The sequence below is a fragment of the Bacillus rossius genome, chromosome 3 (genome assembly GCF_032445375.1).
Source record: "Bacillus rossius redtenbacheri isolate Brsri chromosome 3, Brsri_v3, whole genome shotgun sequence".
Classification (NCBI taxonomy): Eukaryota; Metazoa; Arthropoda; class Insecta; order Phasmatodea; family Bacillidae; genus Bacillus; species Bacillus rossius.
In genome coordinates this window covers 37264590-37286593 of record NC_086332.1, presented here as the reverse complement: position 1 = coordinate 37286593, position 22004 = coordinate 37264590, and the positions used below count along the sequence as shown (strand labels likewise).

Below are 22004 nucleotides of genomic sequence, written 5' to 3'. Positions count from 1 at the left end.
CCGCTGTCCCCGCACCCCGCGCTGAGAGACAACATAAGATAACTGCCGGGCACAGTACAGAGAATATTCTTGTGGCATTATCTCAATTTTTTTCACTTTTTGGACAAAGTGGTTTTTGGAAATGGTCGACTCAACTATTGAATGTTGTGCAATATTCATTTTACTATGCAGTATTTATGACATTTAAATCTAAAGTTACTAAAAAGTATCAAATGCAGAAATGGTTTTTTTTATCGTTTCTTCTTATTATGAATAAAAATCATAGTAGATAATTATTTGCTAGAATGGCCGTACATGTTTATTTTATTCAGAATCTCGCCTGATTTTGTAATTCAACTGTTTGAAAATATTTAATTTTTGCGATTAAAAGTTAAATTTTTCGAGAAATATTAAACTAAAAATGTAAGTAAAAAGGGAATCATAGCATTTGTAGAACCCAGCACGCATATTATCATACCATTCATTTTACCAGTACACCAAGTTGCTGACTTAACAAATGTAGAAAAAATGTCGCTTAAATAGTATCTTTGTTAGATTAAAAATTTAACTAACAATTGTGGCAAAGTTACCAAGTTATTGCTATGTATTCAAACTCTACAAAGCTTCCAAATAAATTTAAAACCCTCAACTTTATCTGACGTTTAAAACGAAAGTCTAAAAAAAAATATACCCCTTTTATATGAAACTATCATTTAATCCAATGCTAATGAAGGTACACCTACTACTAGCGCCATTAGTTCGCAGGCCACCTCGAGCTTCACTAAGCCGAGTAGAGACACTAAGACAAAGGATAGAAAGTTGCCAGACTTATTATAGAATAAGCACTGTATAAGCATAATATATAGCCTTAAGAAAAAAAAATTAAAAAAATAAAAATGCATAAAAACAAAATAAAAATAATATAATTAAGTATTATTCATAGAATATGATATGATAAGTCATTTGCTTCCGCCTGGCTGGAAGGTATTCCAAGTATCGAAATATTAGACTTCCATGGTAGGCATAGCGACAATGTATTTATTTTGTCTGCAGGTATCTTGCTTAGTGTCGTTTTTCGCAGAGAGAATGATTAATAAACTCCATAAAAAGTATTGTGAAACGGAATTTAAAATTTATTTTAAGTATTAGTTTTTATTATCATTAACTGTGAATCAAATTAATGATGGGAATCGATCGAGTCAATAATTATTTTAATGATTTTGGGAATTTTTCCCGAATTTCTAGCAGAATAATTACATAATTTATATATGACAGTCAATATGTCATCATCGGATAAATGTAGACTGGTAGTAGAGGAATTTAAGCCTCTTTTAGTACTTTCCACAATATTTATTGAAATTAATATATTTTCAATAAAATTTAATTTTCTGAATCGATCAAGTAGCGAACCAAGGACAGGAACTGATCGAATCAATCAGTATATTAATGACTGATTTTTGACGTATTTAGGAATTTTTCTCGCTTTTCTAGTTAAATAATTATGAATTTCCAAAATGACAGGGGTCACTGTAATAAAAGTCAAGATGCCAGGCGTCACAATAAATGATTACTGCACTCTAGTGGGTACAAATTAAACTAACATGGTGGTAGTGCGCTGTAGCAGATGAAAACAAGATGGCAGCCTCAAGCAGACGAAAATAATATGGTGGATGTGTTCTCATACTGGCTGATGCAATATATTCCTTGGCATTTGTGATGGGAGGTCAGGCTACCGATGGCTTCCATGGAGGAAGAATCCATCGCCATTTGTAATCAAATGACCTCGCCGGGTTTGAACCGAAGACTCCATGATTATTTTGTGATAAAAACTTTATTAATTATATATTTTAAATTGTAAAATTTTCCTCGTTAAAAATCATATAATAATTACAGATTATCAATATGGCAGAACATTTTCAAAATGGTGGAGTTATTAATATGTTAAAATTTTATTAATTGAATTTGTTATAAATTTTCAAAATATTCCTGATTTTATAGCATAAAAATTACGAATCTTCAAGATGGCGGGATGTACACAAAGTAAAACTTTCCAGAATCCAAAATGACGGGAGTTACGTAAGCAAAGATTTTTCTAATTTTGATCAAATGGTAACTAAGGTTTTTTAAGTTTATATATATATATATATATATATTACACGTTTACCCTCGCTGGAAATCGAACCGAAGATCGAAATCGATTAAGTAACTAAAAATTTGAAGTAAATAATTTTTAAATATTTTTTTGAATTTTTTCGGAATATTTGGTCGAAAATTAAAGATATCAGGTTTACAGTCAAGGTCAAGGTCAAAGTCAAAGCTACCCACCAGAGGCATGTTGGAGGCTTGCCATGGGTAATTTAAGCCTAAATGGGGAATTTGGGTTCTTTCAAAGGCAAAAGTCTTTTGAGGCATTCTAAATTACGAATTTTTGAATTTTTGAGGAATAAAACGGGAAATTTTCCCTAAAAACGGGAATCATCCCTAGAAATAGGGAAATTTAAAGGAATTTTGAGTCATTTTTGAGGAATTTTGAGTGAAAGATGGCCACTGTGACGTCATAGGAGATGTAGTTTGCGAGGCAGCAGACACCACCACCACACTTCGACTTCCTGTCCCCGGACCGGCTGTTATATACTACTCTCTGTGACACATAGAGCAAACCAGTACTGGATTTAGTCTCTGAAAATGTTTCAAATCAATCTTCCTCATCGCAAGAGCCATTTTTTTCCTAACTTAACTAAAATTAAGTTAATTTGGGAGGGGCCCGGGTTAGGGAGGGACCTAAGTGCGTCTCAGGCCGAAGCCTATACGCCTAGTCATGCTGGGATTAGCCATGAAGGGAGCAAAGAACGCAAATAAGATGTTAAGTACAAGTTCATCGGGTCAACCTGTTTTCGATCAAGCGATGCCAGACATCTAATCTTGACTGCACTTGTTTATCTTGCATGCTTTGCACAGTTCTTGCATTGTCAGTATAGTTGATGAAAGTATGCTCACCATTATCTTATCTCTCTTTTGTAACCTGGGTGCAGACATTCTCAGAATCGTTATCACAGAGTCAGTTTCTTTCAAATGTTCCCAGCCCATCAGCACGAAACATTTGGCATGCATGAACAGTGATCTAGTAAACGTGCACACATCGCACCCTGAGTACAAGACTATCGTAACTCAAAAATCAGTGCAATACTATCACAACTCAGATGCCATAGTATTGCACATATTCTTATATAATGTTTTCCAGAGTGCAACACTACATTATTTGCCATAAGTCTCGTTAAAGTAAATATAATATTGCGATAGTCTTGCAGTGCCTAGAAAATGATATGTTCCTGCTTATGGTAAAAATATCTCATAAACTCAATTTTTGAGTTATGATAATCTTGTACTCAGGGTGCGACATATTAGTCGCCCGTTATTTCCAGTGCTCATAAAAACACTAAATTGTTATTTCAGGGTTATTCTCAAAATAAACTTAAAGCATATCTGTTGTCATGAAACTGACTTACGATGATAGACAGACAGACAGACAGAGAGAGAAAGAGAGAGAGAGAGAGAGAGAGAGAGAGAGAGAGAGGTAGCCATAGAAACAAACGAGATATGGTGAGCGCTTCAAGGTTCGCAGATCTTTTATGAAGTAGAACAGTTCGAGAAACAGTAAACCTTAAAATCATGAAATTGTTGTTATTGCTTTTTTTTTTTGCTATGACTATAACATTTCAGAAATGTATTGAAATTAAATTTTTAGGGCCTTGGCGAACAGCTCTTAAATGTAATATTTTATTCATATTCACACATTTTAATTTTAGTTTACAGCTTTTAGGAAACATATCGGCCTATGGCTTAACATTTAATTTTTGGATATTTAAGCATACATAAAAAATCGTGAAAAATCAGTCGAGTGATTCCCGTATATTATTTATAGAAAAATGTGCAGATTTTGAAGTATAGTTTTTTTAGTCTTAAAAATAATAGGTGTATTTCGCTGGCTTTTGTAAAGGGGGAATAAAAGTAGGGGGTAGGAGGAATAAAAGTAGGGGTAGGGGGAGAGAATTTAATTTATAGGATAAAGTTGTTTGTATACTACATAAGATAGAGCTCGGCTAGTTGTGTAAAATAAGCTTGATGACATTGTAATTGAATTATATTAATATTTCACCTGTAAGGAATATCAGCTACATATTACTCAATATTAAAGTAGTTTGCTTTTTATTTACTTTATTACACTTCCTAATACACACAATTCAAAATAATTTTATCACAATGCTAGAATATCAATGTTTTAAACTCGATATTTTTAAAGGCTTTTGATTCGTCGACCTAATAATATAAATACATATTTGGCACATACGCAGTTGTTAGACATAGCACAGAGAAATGTATGAACTGTGTTTCGTTTCAGACATTATAGATTAATGCAAATCGTATTTAGATTTCTTAGGGACATTGTATACAAAAAAATAACTTTTCGTAATGCCATATAACACAAATCATGATGATATGCGCGAAAAGAAAATAAGTAAATAAGAATAAAAATTTACTTAAAATGCTAGTAAAGAAATCACTTCCCTTCAAATTCGTGACAGCCAGAATAACTGAAAAAGAGTATAGTGTATTTAAGAACTGCTTTTTTTTTTTTTTTTTTTTTTTCATTTACGTCATGTTTTAGAAATTTTTGTTTTATTTATATTTGAAACTTAATTTTCGATGTTGGCGTTTCTCAATTGCAGTTATTTTAGTGGGCACTTTCCGCCTATTCATGCGCAGACGAAGACAGCGTATGTTCTGTCCGAGCGCTCGGAAATCTGTGTGCGCTGAGCAGCCACGTGAGCCAGCCAAGGTCACGGAGGACGTCATCAGCCGCGCATGGCAACGCAGCAGTATAAGACGCGCTGTCGGGCCTCACACCTCGCGTGAGCCGCATGAGGTAACCGTCCCTGTCTTGGGCCTTGGCAACACCGCGATGGCCCGTCTCTGCTGGACGCTGCTCCTCGCGGTGACCTCCTACCTCGTCTTCGAGGGACAACATGCGGAGGGCGCCCGCATCCTCGCGGTCTTCCCCATTCCGTCCATCAGCCACCAGGTGGTGTTCCGCGCGCTGTCTCTGGAGCTGAGCAGGAGAGGTCACCAGCTGGTCGTGGTGACCCCTGACCCCGTCAGGGACCCGCAGCTCGCCAACTACACCGAGGTCGACGTCTCCTGCATGTACAAGCCGTTCCGAGAAACCAACAACTTCAGCTCCGGCATGCATGAAGAGCCGTCGGCGTTCGAAGTTTTCTCGAATGCCTTGCTCTCCGGCGACGACATGTGCGAGACGATAATGAGCCACGAGAAGGTTCGACAGATGATCGACCCCGAGAACACGAAGGAACACTTCGACCTGGTCATCTTAGAGTGGGTGCTAACACCGTGCACGGCTGCCTTCGCTCACAGGTTCTCTGCTCCGATGATCGGCATAACGTCTCTTCCACCGATGGCATTGAATTATGACTCCGTTGGGAACCCTACCAACCCTTCCTACATTCCAGAAATAGCCTTTCCGTACACCGACAAGAGCAGAACATTCTGGCAGCGTTTAGAGACAGTGATTTTCCAGATCAGATTAGGTCATTTATTCTACAATAAAATTTTGCCAAGCCAAGACGCAATAGCAAAAAAGTATTTTGGACAGTCCACACCGTACATAGGAGATCTCTACACGCAAGTCAGTATGCTATTCGTGACATACGTGCAAGGTTTCCACCCTCCAAGACCGAATGTTCCGGCAGTTGTGAACATCAATGGCTTTAACATCAGACCGCCCAAACCTCTCCCCAAGGTTGGTACAGTTCTTAATAGGGGGAAAAAAATATTCCTCATATCAAACCTGGTGTTTGAACATGTTTATCTACTTATTCATTTTTCTTCTTAATTTTTTAGGAATATGCTATTGCTGTACATTACTCAATGACTTCATTTAATTCATTTATGCACACTCAGTTATTTTGAATTCGTTTAGTTTGGGGTAGAAAACGAGTTCGTAAGGATAGCCAATTAATTACATACAATTTTAATTGCTACATACATATATATATATATATATATATATATATATATATATATATATATATATATATATATACATTACTTATTAAATCACCACAAATCATGCATGTTCACGAACCACTAGGTATATGTAATGTTCACAGTTCACACTCCTCACTGGAGCTAGGCTCAACAGTAGTTCGCCCCGTACCTCGCACCTGTCCGCACACACAGTCTCACACCACTCGGTCGCACACGCACGGTCCCGTTGCTCCGCCTCTGCGCCGCTCACCGGACTCGCATTGTACTCAACTCGCCTGTTGGAACTCCCGCAGAGGCCAGCTCCGTCACTTTTATACCCTTTGGCCGTCTTTCTGGAATCGACTGGAGTGTTTGTGACGTGTTCCGTCATCCCGGCCGACCCGACGCTCGAAGCATCAACAATAGCGCCGCTTATTTACGCCACTCCACGCTGTGGCCACAGTGAGCCCGCGGAATTCCCAGACCGCTAAGGTATAGGAAACAGAGCGGAGAAAGGAAGGCGCAGTGACAAGGGGTTGGCGAGGTCTGGCCACTCTAATTCCGAAGGTATGTGCGTGTGACGTCAGTGGCCATGCAGGCCCAACAGGCGCCCGAATACCTGACGTGTGTCGCGTCCTTGCCTCCCACGTTAGTAGCAATATGTTATTATATATATATATCACTTTGTACTGCAACCCAAATTACAAAAGAAACTCTTCTCAATCAGCACATAACTCCAGATCGAAAGTGGATTCATAAACTGTCAGGCCACACACACTGCCAAACATGGGCGCAAATCTGTAGGATTTCCAGGGGGGGGGGGGGGGCCGTGAATTCTGTGGTTTAAGAACTTTGCGGTAGATGTCAACCGAAACAAGTCTTCTCTGTATGATAAGTTCGTATGTAATACACTTTATTTTTACGTTTGCTCGATATTGAAAATGGCAACAGGTAGACGCTTGAAATATTCACAGAATATTTAGTTATATATTCACTTTAAAAATAAATGATTAAATTAAAATAAAACAAATACTTAAGGAGGGCTCCCATACAACAAACGTGAAAACAGAATAAAATTTCACAAATTATGTATTTCTGTTGCCGCTATAACAAGAAATACTAAAACAGAATAAAATAAATATTTAAGTGGGGCTCCCATACAACAAACATAATTTTTTTTTGCCGTTTTTATAGATAATGGTATGGAACCCATCGTGCGCGAGTTCGACTCGCACTTTGTCGGGTTTTTTATGCCACATCACATAATTACTGCGATTAAAATGCTGTTCGTGAAATTCTTTGTTCACAGTTTTTGATGCGCCCTAAAAACCCAAAGCACCAAAGCTAATAAACGGATCAACATCAAATGAACGATCGAATCATATTAAAACCCTTAAAGACTATTTTATTTAGTAAAGGCATCAACCAGATAAAAAAGAAAAAAAAACTTAATGACACAAGTGAAAAATCTCGGAGATAGAACTATGAAATTTATCCTACAGCTAATTGAACCACATACATTTCTCGGCTTATATTTAGTATAATCAGTATTTTGGCAGTGAATTATTTAGTTAAAATATGCCGCTTGATTAGTTATTAAAGAGACGCGTTTGCTTCCTTATTAAGTTAAATACGGATGTGTAACGTTTAAATACTTCTTTCTCACTCTTACTTCTGTTTACTCGTGCAGTGTTGCAGTTATCAAATAACAAATGTTATAAAGTGATTATCGGCCATGAATTGTGAAAATTATCGTTTGATAATTAAAGGGGAGTGATTTTAAATTCCATATTGACGAGGAAAAAAATTATTCCCTGTATAATTCACATGTAACGTACAGAGCAGCTAGCCTTACAGAATGGAGATGAGCTAAAAAAATTCCAGAAAATGGTATATAAGTTTCAGTTCGTAAATAAACTAAATTCTGCTATAATTACTGTTAAAGTATTAAGTTGTTTATTTACTGGAAAAAATAATGTTACATAATCACTTAAATAAAATATTTTACCTAAATAATAGTCACTACTTATAAAACAATCAACCTTACCAGGTGAGATCAGATTCTGTTTTCCGTTTCTTCCGCGTCACGAACTTATCCATGTTGATGTTTGCCAAGAAAGCAGAAGACTGGCGCACACGAGAGCAAAACCACTTTAAAAACAGACTACCTGAAACCTATAATACTGTCGTTTCAGAGGACAAGGTAGTGTGGGTAACAATGGAGAGGAAATGCTAACGGAACCCTACCCTAGCTTCGTCCTTTGGAATGAACTGTTTCTAGGAATTAAGGATTTCAAAGTTCTCACTGGAAAACGCCATACCATGGCTTTTGCAGAAGGGGTAGGGGAAAATAACTACGGAACTCGAAGGTAGGAATGTAAAGCATGTCAAAGTGTCTGTCGTCGTTGTAAATAATAATCTTATATATATATATATATATATATATGTGTGTGTGTGTGTGTGTGTGTGTGTGTGTGTAGGTGTGTGTGTGTGTGTGTGTGTGTGTGTGTTGTGTACACCATTAACTTTAAAATCACGAAGTGGGCCCCCCCAAGGAGGGGCCCATTAATTCCAGGGGGGCCCGGGCCCCCCTGGCCCCCCGGGATCTACGCCCATGCTGCCAAATATATCCCATTATTACATATTTGCAGTGTTGTACATCCACAGGACATTCGGCAGTTTTTTCGTGTGCAGTGTTGAACGTCTTCAGGACATCACGTGCAGTGTTGTATGTCTTCAGCACATCCAGCAGTTCCTTCACGTGCAGTGTTGTATGCCTTCAGGACATCCAGGAGTTCCTGGACGGGGCTCCCAAGGGCGTGATATACTTCAGCCTCGGCAGCAACGTCAGGAGCGACCAGCTGACCGCCGACAAGCGCCAGGTGTTCCTGGAAGTGTTCGCCGAGCTGCCCGACTACCGCGTGCTGTGGAAGTGGGAGCAGGACAACCTGCCCGGCCAGCCTCGCAACGTGAAGATCGCCAAGTGGCTGCCGCAGCAGGACATTCTGCGTGAGCATGAGAGTGTTGAAAGTTTTTTTGAATTCATTCTCAGATATTAATATGATTGACTGAATGTGGAACATTTCAGATGATTTGATTGATCGATTCAGCAAAAGCAAATCCTCCGAAATTATTTATAAAATACTAGAATCATGTTCTCATTTGACTAATATACATAGAGTCTAGCATATTTTATTTATATATTTGAAGTATTTTTGGCTAGGTATCTGATTAAATTGTATACGTTGGAATCAATTATAATTATTTGAATTTTAATTTCCACATTTTATTTCTTTATTCGAAAATTTTATTAGTATTTCGCAATGGAGAGTACAGCCATTATATAATATATATATATATATTATGGTGCTGTAAAGTAAATTATTCTATCTTAAAAATGCACATGTGACCATAGCGTATGAAGATGACAAAACATTGATATTCCTTGACACAACAGAAGAGTGTAATTGATTCATAATTTTTTGTAGCTATCCACTTCCATATTTCAAACAAAATTATCGCTCAGTTATGAGGGTATGCAGAATTGTGCGTGTTGGGTTGGGGGGGGGGGGGGGGTGGGGGGGGGGGTAGAGAATAAAAATTATTTTTCTGTTGTTTGTTTTACAATTTTTTTCATTTTGTGGGTGTGAATGGTATATTTATTATTATTATTATTATCATCATTATAATTATCATCATCATCATCATCATCATCATCATCATCATTCTCCTGTGTACGCCTTTGAGCACGATATAAAATAAAACCAACGCAGAAGGCATTGGCTTCACATCAGAGATGACATAATTCTACTTTAAGTATGTTAGCCAAGTAGAAAAATAATGCTTCAAAATTTTATTTTCGTGTTTTCGTCTTTAAAATATTCACAATTTTTGATCAAACCAATATCTTCATATTACTAAATATTGAAATTTATGTTTAAATCTTTAATTCGGGTGGTTTGTGATTGCAATAAATTTTTTTTTTGTTATAAAGGTCTTGTGAAATTTAGTTAATAATTGTCAAAAATAGTGTGTAGAATAATGTTGAGTGCAGGATATAAACACAAAGCATTTTTATCATTGTAATGTATATTATCCTGCACTCAACATTATATATATACACATACATATATATATGTATGTATGTTTGTGTGTATGTGTGTGTGTAAATACACTTGGAAATTATGATTAAAAAAAACTAATAAATTGTTAGGTTTTCCATAACTTCTTAAAGGTTTACATATCTATACTTGTCTTTGCTGTTTGAGAAGCTTAAGTCATATCGGGGGAAAAAAAGGACAGCAAAAATAGTATATATGTGATGTAGCTATTAATTGATCTCTAAGTAGCAAAAATTAATTTAAATTTGCAATTTTTACAATATGTGTATTGGTACTCCCGATTTATGTGCAAGGAAAAGGGGAAATGTTTACCAGAATACCTCCGTCATTTTCACGTTGCAGTAGTTTGGTGTCAAACAATATTTGAGATCCTAACTAAAGTCTAACAAAGTTATTATTTAGTCTTTATTCGGATGACAAATCTAAAATATTTTTAAAGCTAAATAATTTTGGAGCAATAGTTACCCACGAACCAATACAGGATCAATCAATAATTAGTCTTTACAAATTTTTATCTACCTGATTAAACACTTTAGCGCTTTTATTAGGCAGATTGTTGAAGGGTTTCGAGAAAAACAAGCTTATGGAACATGCATTATGTGTTTATACGTAACGTTTATTCTATATTATGCCTCCGAATAATTTCAGCTTTCAAAGATCACAATTATAATACTGGCGCGCAGAGAATTTATAGTCACCCTTTATGCAAAGTTGGAGGCTGACCCACTTCGGCACTGTTCAAATTTTTCTAACTTAACTAATGCCGAGCGTTGTTACAGAGTAAAATTTAGAGTACAAATAATGCAATTTTCTTTGCAAAATTGACAAAAAATATTTTTATTTTATATTTTAGTGGATGTTTTACGTTCTGAATTAATCATTTTAGCCTTATTTTGAAGGTGCGTCAACTCTCCTCTTAAGTTTTAGAATTTTCAAACATGCTAGCTAGGGTAAATGCTCAGTTAGATCAGTCAGATCACCTTTCGGGTGCTAACAATTTTAAAAATAATACACTATGTTGTACTGATTCGTGTTTCTTCTAAGTTATGTAGCCAATTAACTAACTAGACAGGATGAATTTTTGTGTTTAAATATTGTACTGTTTTGAAACTCTGAAAATTAAATGTTTTTTTTTTTTTTTATGCAGAGAAATAAAAGAGTGCCGCAGTAATATGTTGTTTGAGCGAAATAGTCTATTAAATTGGGATAATCCGGTTTATATTGCATTTTAAGATGTTTAGTATCATGCAAATGTATATCTAATGTGTTTGTTTCAGACAACCATGCAAATTTTATGTTGTTATCCGTAGTGCTGCTAAAATGTTTATCTTTTGCCTGTCCAATCTTCAGATCTCTGATGCACGATGCAAACATAAAATAATTATAAAATCTAACTACATAAGTAATCAAGTTTGCGAAAACTATATTAGTATTAACTGCGTAGATCAATAACACCATTTTAAATATATTCAACAAATAAGTACTATAATTTAACTTTGCCCTCCCAAAGTACATTTATTGAAATTTGAAACCGAGATCATATTAATCGTTTCCCAGAAACTTTTATAGAAGTTATAGCATTCGAAGTGAGATACAAACAGTATTCAAAAATTTTATACATTAATACATCAATAATTTTTTTTTTCAAACTTACATTTGTGTGAATTTCTTTAGGACATCCTAAAGTCAAGATTTTCATCACCCAAGGAGGTCTGCAAAGCACCGAAGAAGCCATACACGCGAAGGTCCCGATGATAAGCATACCTGTGTTTGGTGACCAATACTACAACACGAAGCTGGGTGAAGATGCAGGGGTGGCATTACACCTTAAATTGAACGAGCTGACGAAAATGATATTACTTGAAGCGCTGAAAAAATGTTTAGAGAATAAAAGGTTCGTATACATTTGCTCGAATATGTATAGTTTCGTCGAATTTCGACAAATAGGCTGTATAGAATATTTTCAGTTGTTTTTTTTTCGTGGCTCCATCAAACACAGTTTTACAAGTCTTGTAATCACTTATTAAAACCTAACATTTAAAATGCACTGCTATTTAAAATTAGCTATATTTTGTTCAATTTTCTCATAATTCCCGCCACACCATATCACAAGTAAAGGTAGGGTTACACATGCCGTGTTGATTATTTTCATCCTCTCATAGTTACTATTAATTAATGGCTATTTTTGTAAATTCAATACTTTTCCTTTCTTGAATTATTTCCACCATATATTTACTAAGTGTGTGTGTATTGTGCCGGAAATTAGGCATTTCGTCACCTTTTTTTTAAATTTTTCTATAATTTTAATTTTTTTTGGGAATACTTATTTTTTTTCTTCTGGTTGTTAAGGGGGTGATTTAATTTTGTTAGGCCGGTGTACGCCACGTATTTAAACTTTGTGCCAGTGGACCGAAGCCCCTTCCCAGGGGGCCAATCTGATATTTTGCTGTCTAATGTGGACATGGTCAGCCCGGTTGAAATTTCTCTCGCCTGCAGTCACGTCCCGAGTTTGTAATATTATTTCTCTTCATGACCAAAATCGCATAGAGCAGCTTCTGGCCTGCGAGCTGCTTCTTCTTAGAGGGCTGCTGAGAATAGCAAGTCTCATCACGAAGCAGTCTCCAGTGGACCGACGTTCTCAAGCTAGTGGCGTTTTCTGTCCCCCCTTCCTCTCTCTCCACCTCACTTTAGCTCTGAGAAATCAAGCTAGGAGCAGTGACCTGACGGGACGATGGCCTAATTCAATGATCTTCTCCCTGGTCCGACAGAGACGTCCCCGACATCTAGCGGAGGAAAAAGTAACCGCGGGCCTGGTCGCCAGCGTGCAGAGCTCACCCTCAAGACACCTGGTGGCAAGTCAGCTCACCGCCTCAGTTAATTCCCCTTTACGCCGCTAGAGAGCAGCGCCGCGGCGCCCTTAAGCCCTATGCTTCCTTCTCGCGGCCTGTAGAAGTCGATTCTTTGTAGCTTCCTGTTGCCGCCGGTAGAGAGCGCGCATGTCGTGTTGTTGTCACGCCCGCCTCGGGCACCTCCGCATGTTTTCGGCCCTGAGCCGAACCTTCCCCCATTTTTTTCTTAGGGCTGAGCGCCCGATTTAATTAGAAGCTTTGACCACCGTCGCCGGACTTAGTTATCCGACCTCGGCTACTGACCACGTCTTCTCGGCGTCCTCTGTGCTAAGAGGCTTTTCGCGGCAACGACGAATTCGTGTGCACAAGAATGTAGTCAGCTTGCTTTAAGGGATGTGATCCCAGTGGTACAGTAGCCATTCAGATGTAGTATTTAGAATAAGTCATGTTTAGTTAAATTTTATTATTTATTTTTTTTACCTTCCTAAAAATTTTAGTTTCTTCCGCGCATCCGCGAATTCTCGGTACGCGCCATCCTGATGTCGGTGCGAGGCACCTTGCGAGCTCTGATTTCACACCCTGTTTGGTGAGTAATCCAGCTTCCCCCCCCCCCCCCCCCAAATACCCTTTTGTTGGCCTTTCGCGCCGACTGTGTATGACTGTCTGGACGCAGGTCTAATTCGTTTTGAATTTGACATGTGTTTCAGACAGGGTCAAAGTTTCCGGGGAGAGAAATTGCTCCCCGCATGATCTTCGGGACCTGCTGCTGATTTCCCCCTTTAGAAGAGTTTTCCTCTCGGTCCGACGTCACCCTGGGAAGACCCGGGTGATATAAGCTATATATATATATATAATCAATATATCAATATAATCAACTAAATTCACTAACAAGATACCAGCGAGCAGGGCTTTAAGAAAGTAATCTTCAGGGACATGTAAAATCAAAGAAAATCATGTATATGTAATCGTTGTGAGAATCAAATTTTGGTGCAATTTTTAAAATTTTTGTTTATGTAATCAGTTATTTGTTAAGGTGTAATATGTATGGTTTTAAATAATCCCGGGGCGCCCCCTTAACTTTGTTACTTACTAAGATCTTTATTGTCATGTTGAAATAATGCGAAAACAAAATCTCTTAATAATAAACCAGGAAAACCTATAGACCAAGCTAGCGATGTAGTGTATTTATTTATCAAATACCTTTTCATTTTATCGATCCACGAACTCCCCAAGTTAATAGTGCGCAGGGAGTGTGAATTTTGTCTTGTTCACCACCTCGTGCCCTCTCTGGTAATTAACTTTAATTTTCTTTGTATTTTGCCCAGCAGTTTCCAAGGACTTTTTATTAAAATAAAATTATTTTATTTTGAGGCACGAGGGGCGTTACAGTATATATATATATATAATGTGCGTAAAAAGGCGCACAATTGTTGGAACTGTTACCTATCACTTGTGCGACTTTGTGGCAGAACACATGCAAGGGAGGTATAGTGTTGAATTTAATTACATAAATAGCCCTTAAGTGATGGTAATAAATAGAAAATTAAAACACCAACATGGTGTGTGAGACCCCCACCTTAACGTCTCGTTGAAGCCGAGGTCGTTTGAGACGATGAAATATGTTAATATCCTAATAGAGCCTTGGTGGATAGGGTGTGTGGCACGAAGGGGCGGCTCTAGAAAGACTTGCAGGAGGGGCTAACGTACAAATAAAGGTCGAGGTTGCAAAACATGACAATAGATAATTCAGAAATTATACTTAGAGTATTTAGAAATTTACGGTTTAGATTATGTATAACTTTTAAAAACGAATTAAAGTATTAATTAAACATAAATATACCCTCTACAATGAAATAAAAATAACAACATTCGTATTCGAAAGGGATATCACCTTCTACCAACCCCCCCCCCCCCTCCACACCTTTCTCAACGTCCCAACTGGAGCCGCGCTTGTGTGATACAAACGAGAGATCCCTGAGAAAACCTACTGCCTCAAATGGCTTTCATTTTTACAACATATTTTCCAATGTATTGTTTGTGATTGATTGGATATCAGCGATCACACTTCATATTTATTTATTTTTCCTTATTTCTTATCTATGTTTATTTTTTTGGTTTTTGTTTTATTTTTTTATAGTGCCAGTCTATTTTGGACTATATCTGTTGGCCGGCGCTTAATAAAACTATATAAATAAAAGTTTAAATGTTGATTCATTAAAATTCTTAAATACCGAAAGTTTTTCACCGATTGTTATGAAAATTAGAAAAAAATTATTTGAATACGCGCATGTTTCTATAGACATATGTCACACCTGTGTGAGGTAAAAATATATATAAATAAAACACAGATTTAAATATTTTCATTGCTATAGAGTGACATATATAAAGAGATATATAGATATAGTTATATAAAAAAGAGAGCTAGAGGGATATAGAGAGACATATATAAAGAAAGATAAGGAGAGGTATAGAGAGATATATTATAGAAAAAAATAGAATTAGAGGGATAGAGAGATGCTTTGTATATTTACCTACTCAAAACACATTACAAAAAAAATGCATTGAAATGCATGCCGGGCATTAACTAACGTATAAATAAAATTTCCTACTTGTGCGAAATATGGTTGTCTCCCGGAAATCAAACTCGAATCACTTTGACGCGAACTAGTGACCTGACCAATTAACCTCGTGCATCTGCAGCCATAGGTGCAGCGGACACACACACATGGCTGTCTGGGCTTTGTTTTCAGCTGACGGGACGAAGGAGTTTGGTGGGGGTTGGATCAGAGCTATTGGAAGGCGTGAAATTTATTCCTAATCGCTCCTTTACAGCTACCAAGACAACATGGACCGCATGCACGCCATAGTGAACGACCAACAGACGACGCCCATGGAGCGCGCTGTCTGGTGGACGGAGTACGTACTGCGACACAAAGGAGCGCAGCACTTGCGCACGGCGGCAGTGGACATGCCGTGGTACAGCTACCTGCTTCTAGATGTCGCGCTGTTCTTCCTGGCGACTGCGGCGCTCTTCGTCGTGCTACTGTCCATGTCTGTCAAGTTTATATTCAGCAGACTGAAGACTCATTTTCACCAGAAACAGAAAACGAACTAATGCTGGCATTCGCAGAATATTTATGGAATTAAATATTTTTTAATATAATTAAATTAATTGTTTTTATTTTATGACCAACCTCAACGCGCACAATACTTCCACAATGATATGCGTTTTTGGAAAGTTTATTGGAAAATATGGCGTAAAATGGAAGGGTTTGTATAGAATGGTTTCCATCAAAAAACCCTGGTCATTTGTGCACCATTAGAGCTCAGACGCGATCTCGAGTCGTAAGCTGGTTTGATCATCGTTCTATCTCATATTCTGTTGCACAATTGAATTTTGAGAGCAAAGTTAAGATCACTGGAAAATACGATTTGAACCGACTCTGGTCGATTCGTGGACAATGGTCTGGTTCGACACTGCACTGAGCAGTTTATGCATGTTAATTAAATCATATGTAAATATTAAAGTTCGTTTCGAAATTAAAGTTATTGTATAGTACAAATGTCAAAAATTGTACTTATTCTAGTGTTAAAACCTCTTGTGATGCAAAATACCAATATTTTAAATGTTCGAAATGCTTGTTTTTTTAGTTTAATATTTCATTTCGTCATGATTACTTTCCGTATTAAATATAAGCTTTTTTTTTTTGTCAAAATATATTCATACTTCAGATTCCTTCATTTAGTATTTACTTTTAAATACTGATATGGGTTTTCATTTGTTATTAAAACTCAAAAGAGACTGCCACAATCGATTGTAGCTACTTTGTATCGTTCTAGCCCACCAATAGAAATGCACCTAACATTTCTTCGATACTGCTGCTGCCTGGAGTCTGGAATCGCAATTCCACGACCGACAAGACACGACAAATACGATTAGGCGTCGCACATCGTTTCAGCACGACAGAGTTTATAGTTAGGGTTACAAGACCACAACCACATTAATACGACGAACTCTAATATGGCTATCGGTAACTCATTCCAAGCCAAATGCGTCCATAAAATGCGGTATATAATGCGCCAAAAACAAAACAGCATGGGCCCTATAGGAATATATTATTTCCTGTTGATAGCTGAAGTGCATAACAATATAACATTTAGTCATCTAATATATAAAGTGAGATTCAGTTCATTTTAGATACAATGAAACAAGCTGTAGATAATTCCGCGCCAGCTTAAAAAAAAAGTCATGAAAATCTTAAGTCACTCTACAAGTGTGAAAGTTTATCCAAACGTAAAACGAAATTAGGTTTTTCAACATGAAAATTCATAAATTAGATACATATATTTTGATATTTAGTTCTGTGAGGTTTTCGTTTTGCTTTCCGCATCGTGCGGCACGACACGACGAAATTAGAAATATAATAATTATACTCTTGCGGACCGTCGGGGCGCGTATTTTGTCGTGTTGACATCACAGTGACATTGTATTTAATTGGTTACTGAGCGTGTTGGGCCTGTAGTGTCGAGTTCGTTGTGGCATTTGGGCCGCCAGATTTAAGGGCTTTAACTGCGTACTTTCACCGCGCGATCTGTAAATAATTTATCATGATCTACGACTTAAAAGCCATTAATGCATAGTTTCTCCTAGGAAACGGTGAAATGAGGCAGGCTTAAAGCAGAAAGCTGTTAAGGCGCTGACCATGCAGATGGACTGTCGCACGACATGAGCTGCCGCGCTACTCATAGCTACCTCACAGCCCCGACGCGTCCACGAGCATTAGCGCGACTCACCTCGCTCCAGCCCCGCGCTGTTGATGCACGGCAGTGAACGGCAATGGAGAACTAACCGAGGCGTGAATTGCTATCTCGGACACACAATCCATGGAGTGAACGTGTTGCGTCATCAGAGATGGCGAGAGGCGGCAGGGCGAGGATAGAGCACCGACGGAATGTACAGCTTGGGGGGAAGGGGAAAACCACCGAGGAAATCCAAGGCGTCCCACGTTTCCCAACTTGCATAAAATGAGGGTTTGACTAATACTGGAACTCGAATCAAAATCGTCTATGTCTGACACCCGATAACCATTGCTCCATTCAGAGAATTATAATAAAATATAAAAAACGAAGAGCTTGAGGAAAACTAGTGAAGATATTTTGTGAATCTCATGATTCTCAAGAAAATAAAAGAAGTCATTACGGATAGTAACTGTATTAATAAAACTCAGCTTAGGTTTGATGCAAACAAAGCCTTTCCTAAAAATTTAAGTAGAGTATTTTTTTTTCTTTTCAAGATAACCCAGGTTTTACAATAAATCCAGTATTTTAGTTACCTCTAAAATAATTTTTTATAATGAAACTTTCAAGAGAAAATAAAAAAAACCTTGTTTGAAAATGTTTGTAATTTTTAAGCTTATTTTATTATTATGTATTATATTTTCACGATTTTTTTTATGATTACATGTATATAAAGCAGCTGTCTTGCAAAATACATGTATAGAACATTTTACTAATATTCATTTGTAGTATTAGTTTACTTAACCAGCATTATCACAACAACCATACCTAAATAAAACATAAATGTATGATTCATATACTGTAAATACAAACAATTGCTAAATATCCTAAATTAAATTAAATTCATATAATTTTGTTGCATAATAATTAAACTGGCCGTACAAACACAACTTACAGTAGTTATGGTATTTATTTTCTGTATTTCGACATTGGTCCACTATTTGTTACAGTCAAATACTAACTAGGGAATCACCTAGTCTGGAAAATTCATACACTAATTGATTAACACTATAAATTTTTCACTAATATTTTTATTCCAATCCATACAACCTTAGGAGTAAACTAACAGGAATAGGATGTTACAATAATGATGATAGGTCCTCAGCGATTAAACTTATCTGTCATGAACCTAAAGCCTCGGTAATTACAACAATAGGGAACATCCCGAAATAACATTTATTTAGCAGTCAGGTAATATACTTACTGCCAAGGCCATGTTGCTTACAGGCCTCGCCGTGAGCGACGACGCAGGCGTTATAAAAGGTGAGCCAGCGTTTTTACTCGGTTTACTTTTGTTGCTTCTTCATCATCATCACCACCGACGCTTCATCATCGCGTCATGTTTATTTTTACCGCCAGTCATCTTTCATGCCGACAGGGGGCGAGAGAGTAGGCTAAAGATAGTACAAGATTAGAGTGAACTCTAAAACAGAATACGCACTCAATATGCACAGTAACATACTTACTAACCTTGAACAAATTATTTGCCTACAGAACCGTTAAAAAAAAAAAAAAAAAGTTTCAAGCTACACACTTTTGGCTTATTTTAAAGATTATACGATATTGTACTTTTGACATCTGAATACAAAAGTATTGGTAATCTGGCATACAAAGTGATAACAAAATACAGAAAGTTGTTTATAGTTGGTGGAAAGTAGATTTAATTTTTTACTGTAGATAAGTACAAATTAAAAATTATATTTTTTAACAAAAGTTTTGTTTTAATTCCAAACAGGTTGTTTGGAAACTCACCTGAAATATTTAGGTGAGCAAATCTATAACGGAAATTAGGACAGCCACTAGCAGACTGTCGCAATTCCTCAAGCTGATAATCACATTAAAATCGATTATTGTTTTTCCATAAAAGCTATCATAGTCAGTAGGTAACTGTATAATGGTGATATTATGTCTGTGATTGCTCCTTTTTTGGTAGTAAATAGCTGAACCATGAATATTTAAGACTTTTATTTGTAGAGTTCAAATCAAAACTTACATTTTACTACTTAAACTGGATTGTTGTTTAAAATATGAGGAAAAATGTTTCAAATATGGGAATTATATGGAGCGTTTCCTTGCTTGCATAATGGCTTCCACCATAGAAAAGAGAGTATATGGCTTCCACACAACCGATCAAGGCTTGCAAGAAATGACAAATATTGTACACGACAATATAGGAAACTCAGGCGCAGCACGAGACGCGCTATTTCAGCGATCCTAGTGGCGTGAATTGTAAGCATACACGTAAAATTCAATTTTGTGGCCGTTTTAATGGATGACTTAGGCCACAGAATTTAGGCCATGGAGGTAAGAAAGAAGTAATACCTCTATGACTTAGACATGGATTTCTCTGAATTATGAAGAAAAAATGTTCTTGTCCTATAAATAATGCTATTATACATTTTATCCAATTATTTTAAAGTTCCGAAAATGTATTAATGTTTAAAAATTATATATAAAATAAATAGCAATTAAATTGAAATAAAAAAATTATTAATCTTGCACTAACATGATTGTTTACAACAGGTCATGCCACCATGATCGCTTGGCATCACAAATCTCGCGGATTTTTAAAGAGTTAGCAAATGTTTATTTCTCAGAAAAATAAATGTTACTGATAAAAAATGTATTGCCGTTATTATAATTGCTGGATATAATAGTGCAACACTACAGTTGAGAACGATAGCTACTTAATTAGTGAAAATTAAATTCCTGTTAATGATAGATAAGTAATTCTATATGTCGGAATTCTCTATGTACCTACTTAAGCTACAGAAACCCGGAGTACGTACTGCGACACAAAGGAGCGCAGCACTTGCGCACGGCGGCAGTGGACATGCCGTGGTACAGCTACCTGCTGCTAGATGTCGCACTGTTCTTCCTGGCGACTGCGGCGCTCTTCGTCGGGCTACTATCCATGTCTGTCAAGTTTATATTCAGCAAACTGAAGGCACATTTTCATCAGAAACAGAAAATGAACTAACACTTGAATTCACAAAATATATCTCTTCGCTAATAAGACGAGTATTTACATATTTGAAAAGAATACATCAGGAGTAACTTAGACAGGTTTAGTAATAAATTGATTTTTGGTCTTGACAAATGTGGAATTAATTTTTAACACCCTAAAGACCTATCTTTTATGTTTGTTCTGTATCACCGATTATTCTACTTCGTATTATCTGCGACTAACTTTCGACATCTTGTGGTTAATTGCATGCTCGCTCACATGTACAAGCAGCCAAACATATCGGTACTCAATTCGTATAACTAATTGCATAGGTTCCAGTATTTGATTATTGATCTTTTTCATAACTTTAGTTTAAGCCAGGTAAGAGGCGACAGTATTCACCCAGCATCGCGAACGCATACCCACCTGATTATTTTACCCTCCCAAAATAAAATGTCAAACCACTATATCCAAGCAATACATCCAGAAGATCGATGTGTTCAGAATATAAAGAGTTATTTACTTCATGGATTTTCCCAGAAAACCTAATGTTGTTCGATGTAAGTTGCGATCAGAAGAAGAGTTTTCAAATCAACACAGTAGGGGCAGCATAAGGATACTGGCTCAATGTAAACATTGAAATGTAAACACAGCGCCAGTACCCCCATGGGCGCCGCCATCTTGTCACGTGGGGGCCCCTATTGTTGTTGACATTGGTTACCAGGGCGCGCCACCGTCGCCGCCACTGGGCGCCGCCATTGTTGTTGACATTGGTTACCAGGGCGCGCCGGTAGGCCGCCATCTTAGTTCAGCCTTTAGTTACCGGAGCGCGCCACCGTCACTCCGAAGGCGGGAATTGTATACAAAAAAACCTGGGCACTGGGTGGATTCGATCCCGGGGACGCACCAACGTCGTGGTTACGAGGCGTGCGCCTTGACCACTAGACCAGGGAACCTGATGAAGTATGGGGAATAAAATAACGAACATATGCTTTAAAGAAGCTATGCCTAAAAGAAGCTATGTCTTTAAAAGCAAACCCCACCCCAAGTATGCCTAACCGCCATATTTAAAAAAAGTATGCCTATAGACCCCACCACTCCATAATCGCCGCCATGTCTAAATTCCGAAAAATAAATATGTATATAAACCCACACCCACCCCCACCCCCAAGTATGTCTAAAAGAAACCCCCGCCATACTAGCTATGCCTAAACCGCTATGCTTAAAATACCTGCCATATTGTATGCTTAAACCGCCATGTTTAAATGT

General features: G+C 37.3%; 1 protein-coding gene across 1 annotated transcript; it reads left to right on the top strand.

The window, feature by feature from the left end:
- Positions 1-4664: 4664 nt before the first annotated feature.
- LOC134530534 (UDP-glycosyltransferase UGT5-like) lies at positions 4665-16159 on the top strand. The gene is made up of 4 exons (XM_063365435.1): positions 4665-5794; positions 8805-9030; positions 11817-12036; positions 15824-16159. Exons 1-4 carry the CDS (start codon positions 4736-4738, stop codon positions 16104-16106), a joined length of 1788 nt encoding a protein of 595 aa, XP_063221505.1. The 5' UTR covers positions 4665-4735; the 3' UTR covers positions 16107-16159.
- The last annotated feature ends 5845 nt before the right edge of the window (positions 16160-22004 follow it).

What these genes read in the sequence shown, in the direction of transcription:
- LOC134530534 (XM_063365435.1), top strand. Translation starts at nt 4,736, where the DNA reads ATGCGCAGACGAAGACAGCGTATGTTCTGTCCGAGCGCTCGGAAATCT. An exon ending in CGCCCAAACCTCTCCCCAAG is followed by an intron (nt 5,795 to 8,804) that starts GTTGGTACAGTT and finishes GTATGCCTTCAG; the next exon opens with GACATCCAGGAGTTCCTGGA. An exon ending in GCCGCAGCAGGACATTCTGC is followed by an intron (nt 9,031 to 11,816) that starts GTGAGCATGAGA and finishes GAATTTCTTTAG; the next exon opens with GACATCCTAAAGTCAAGATT.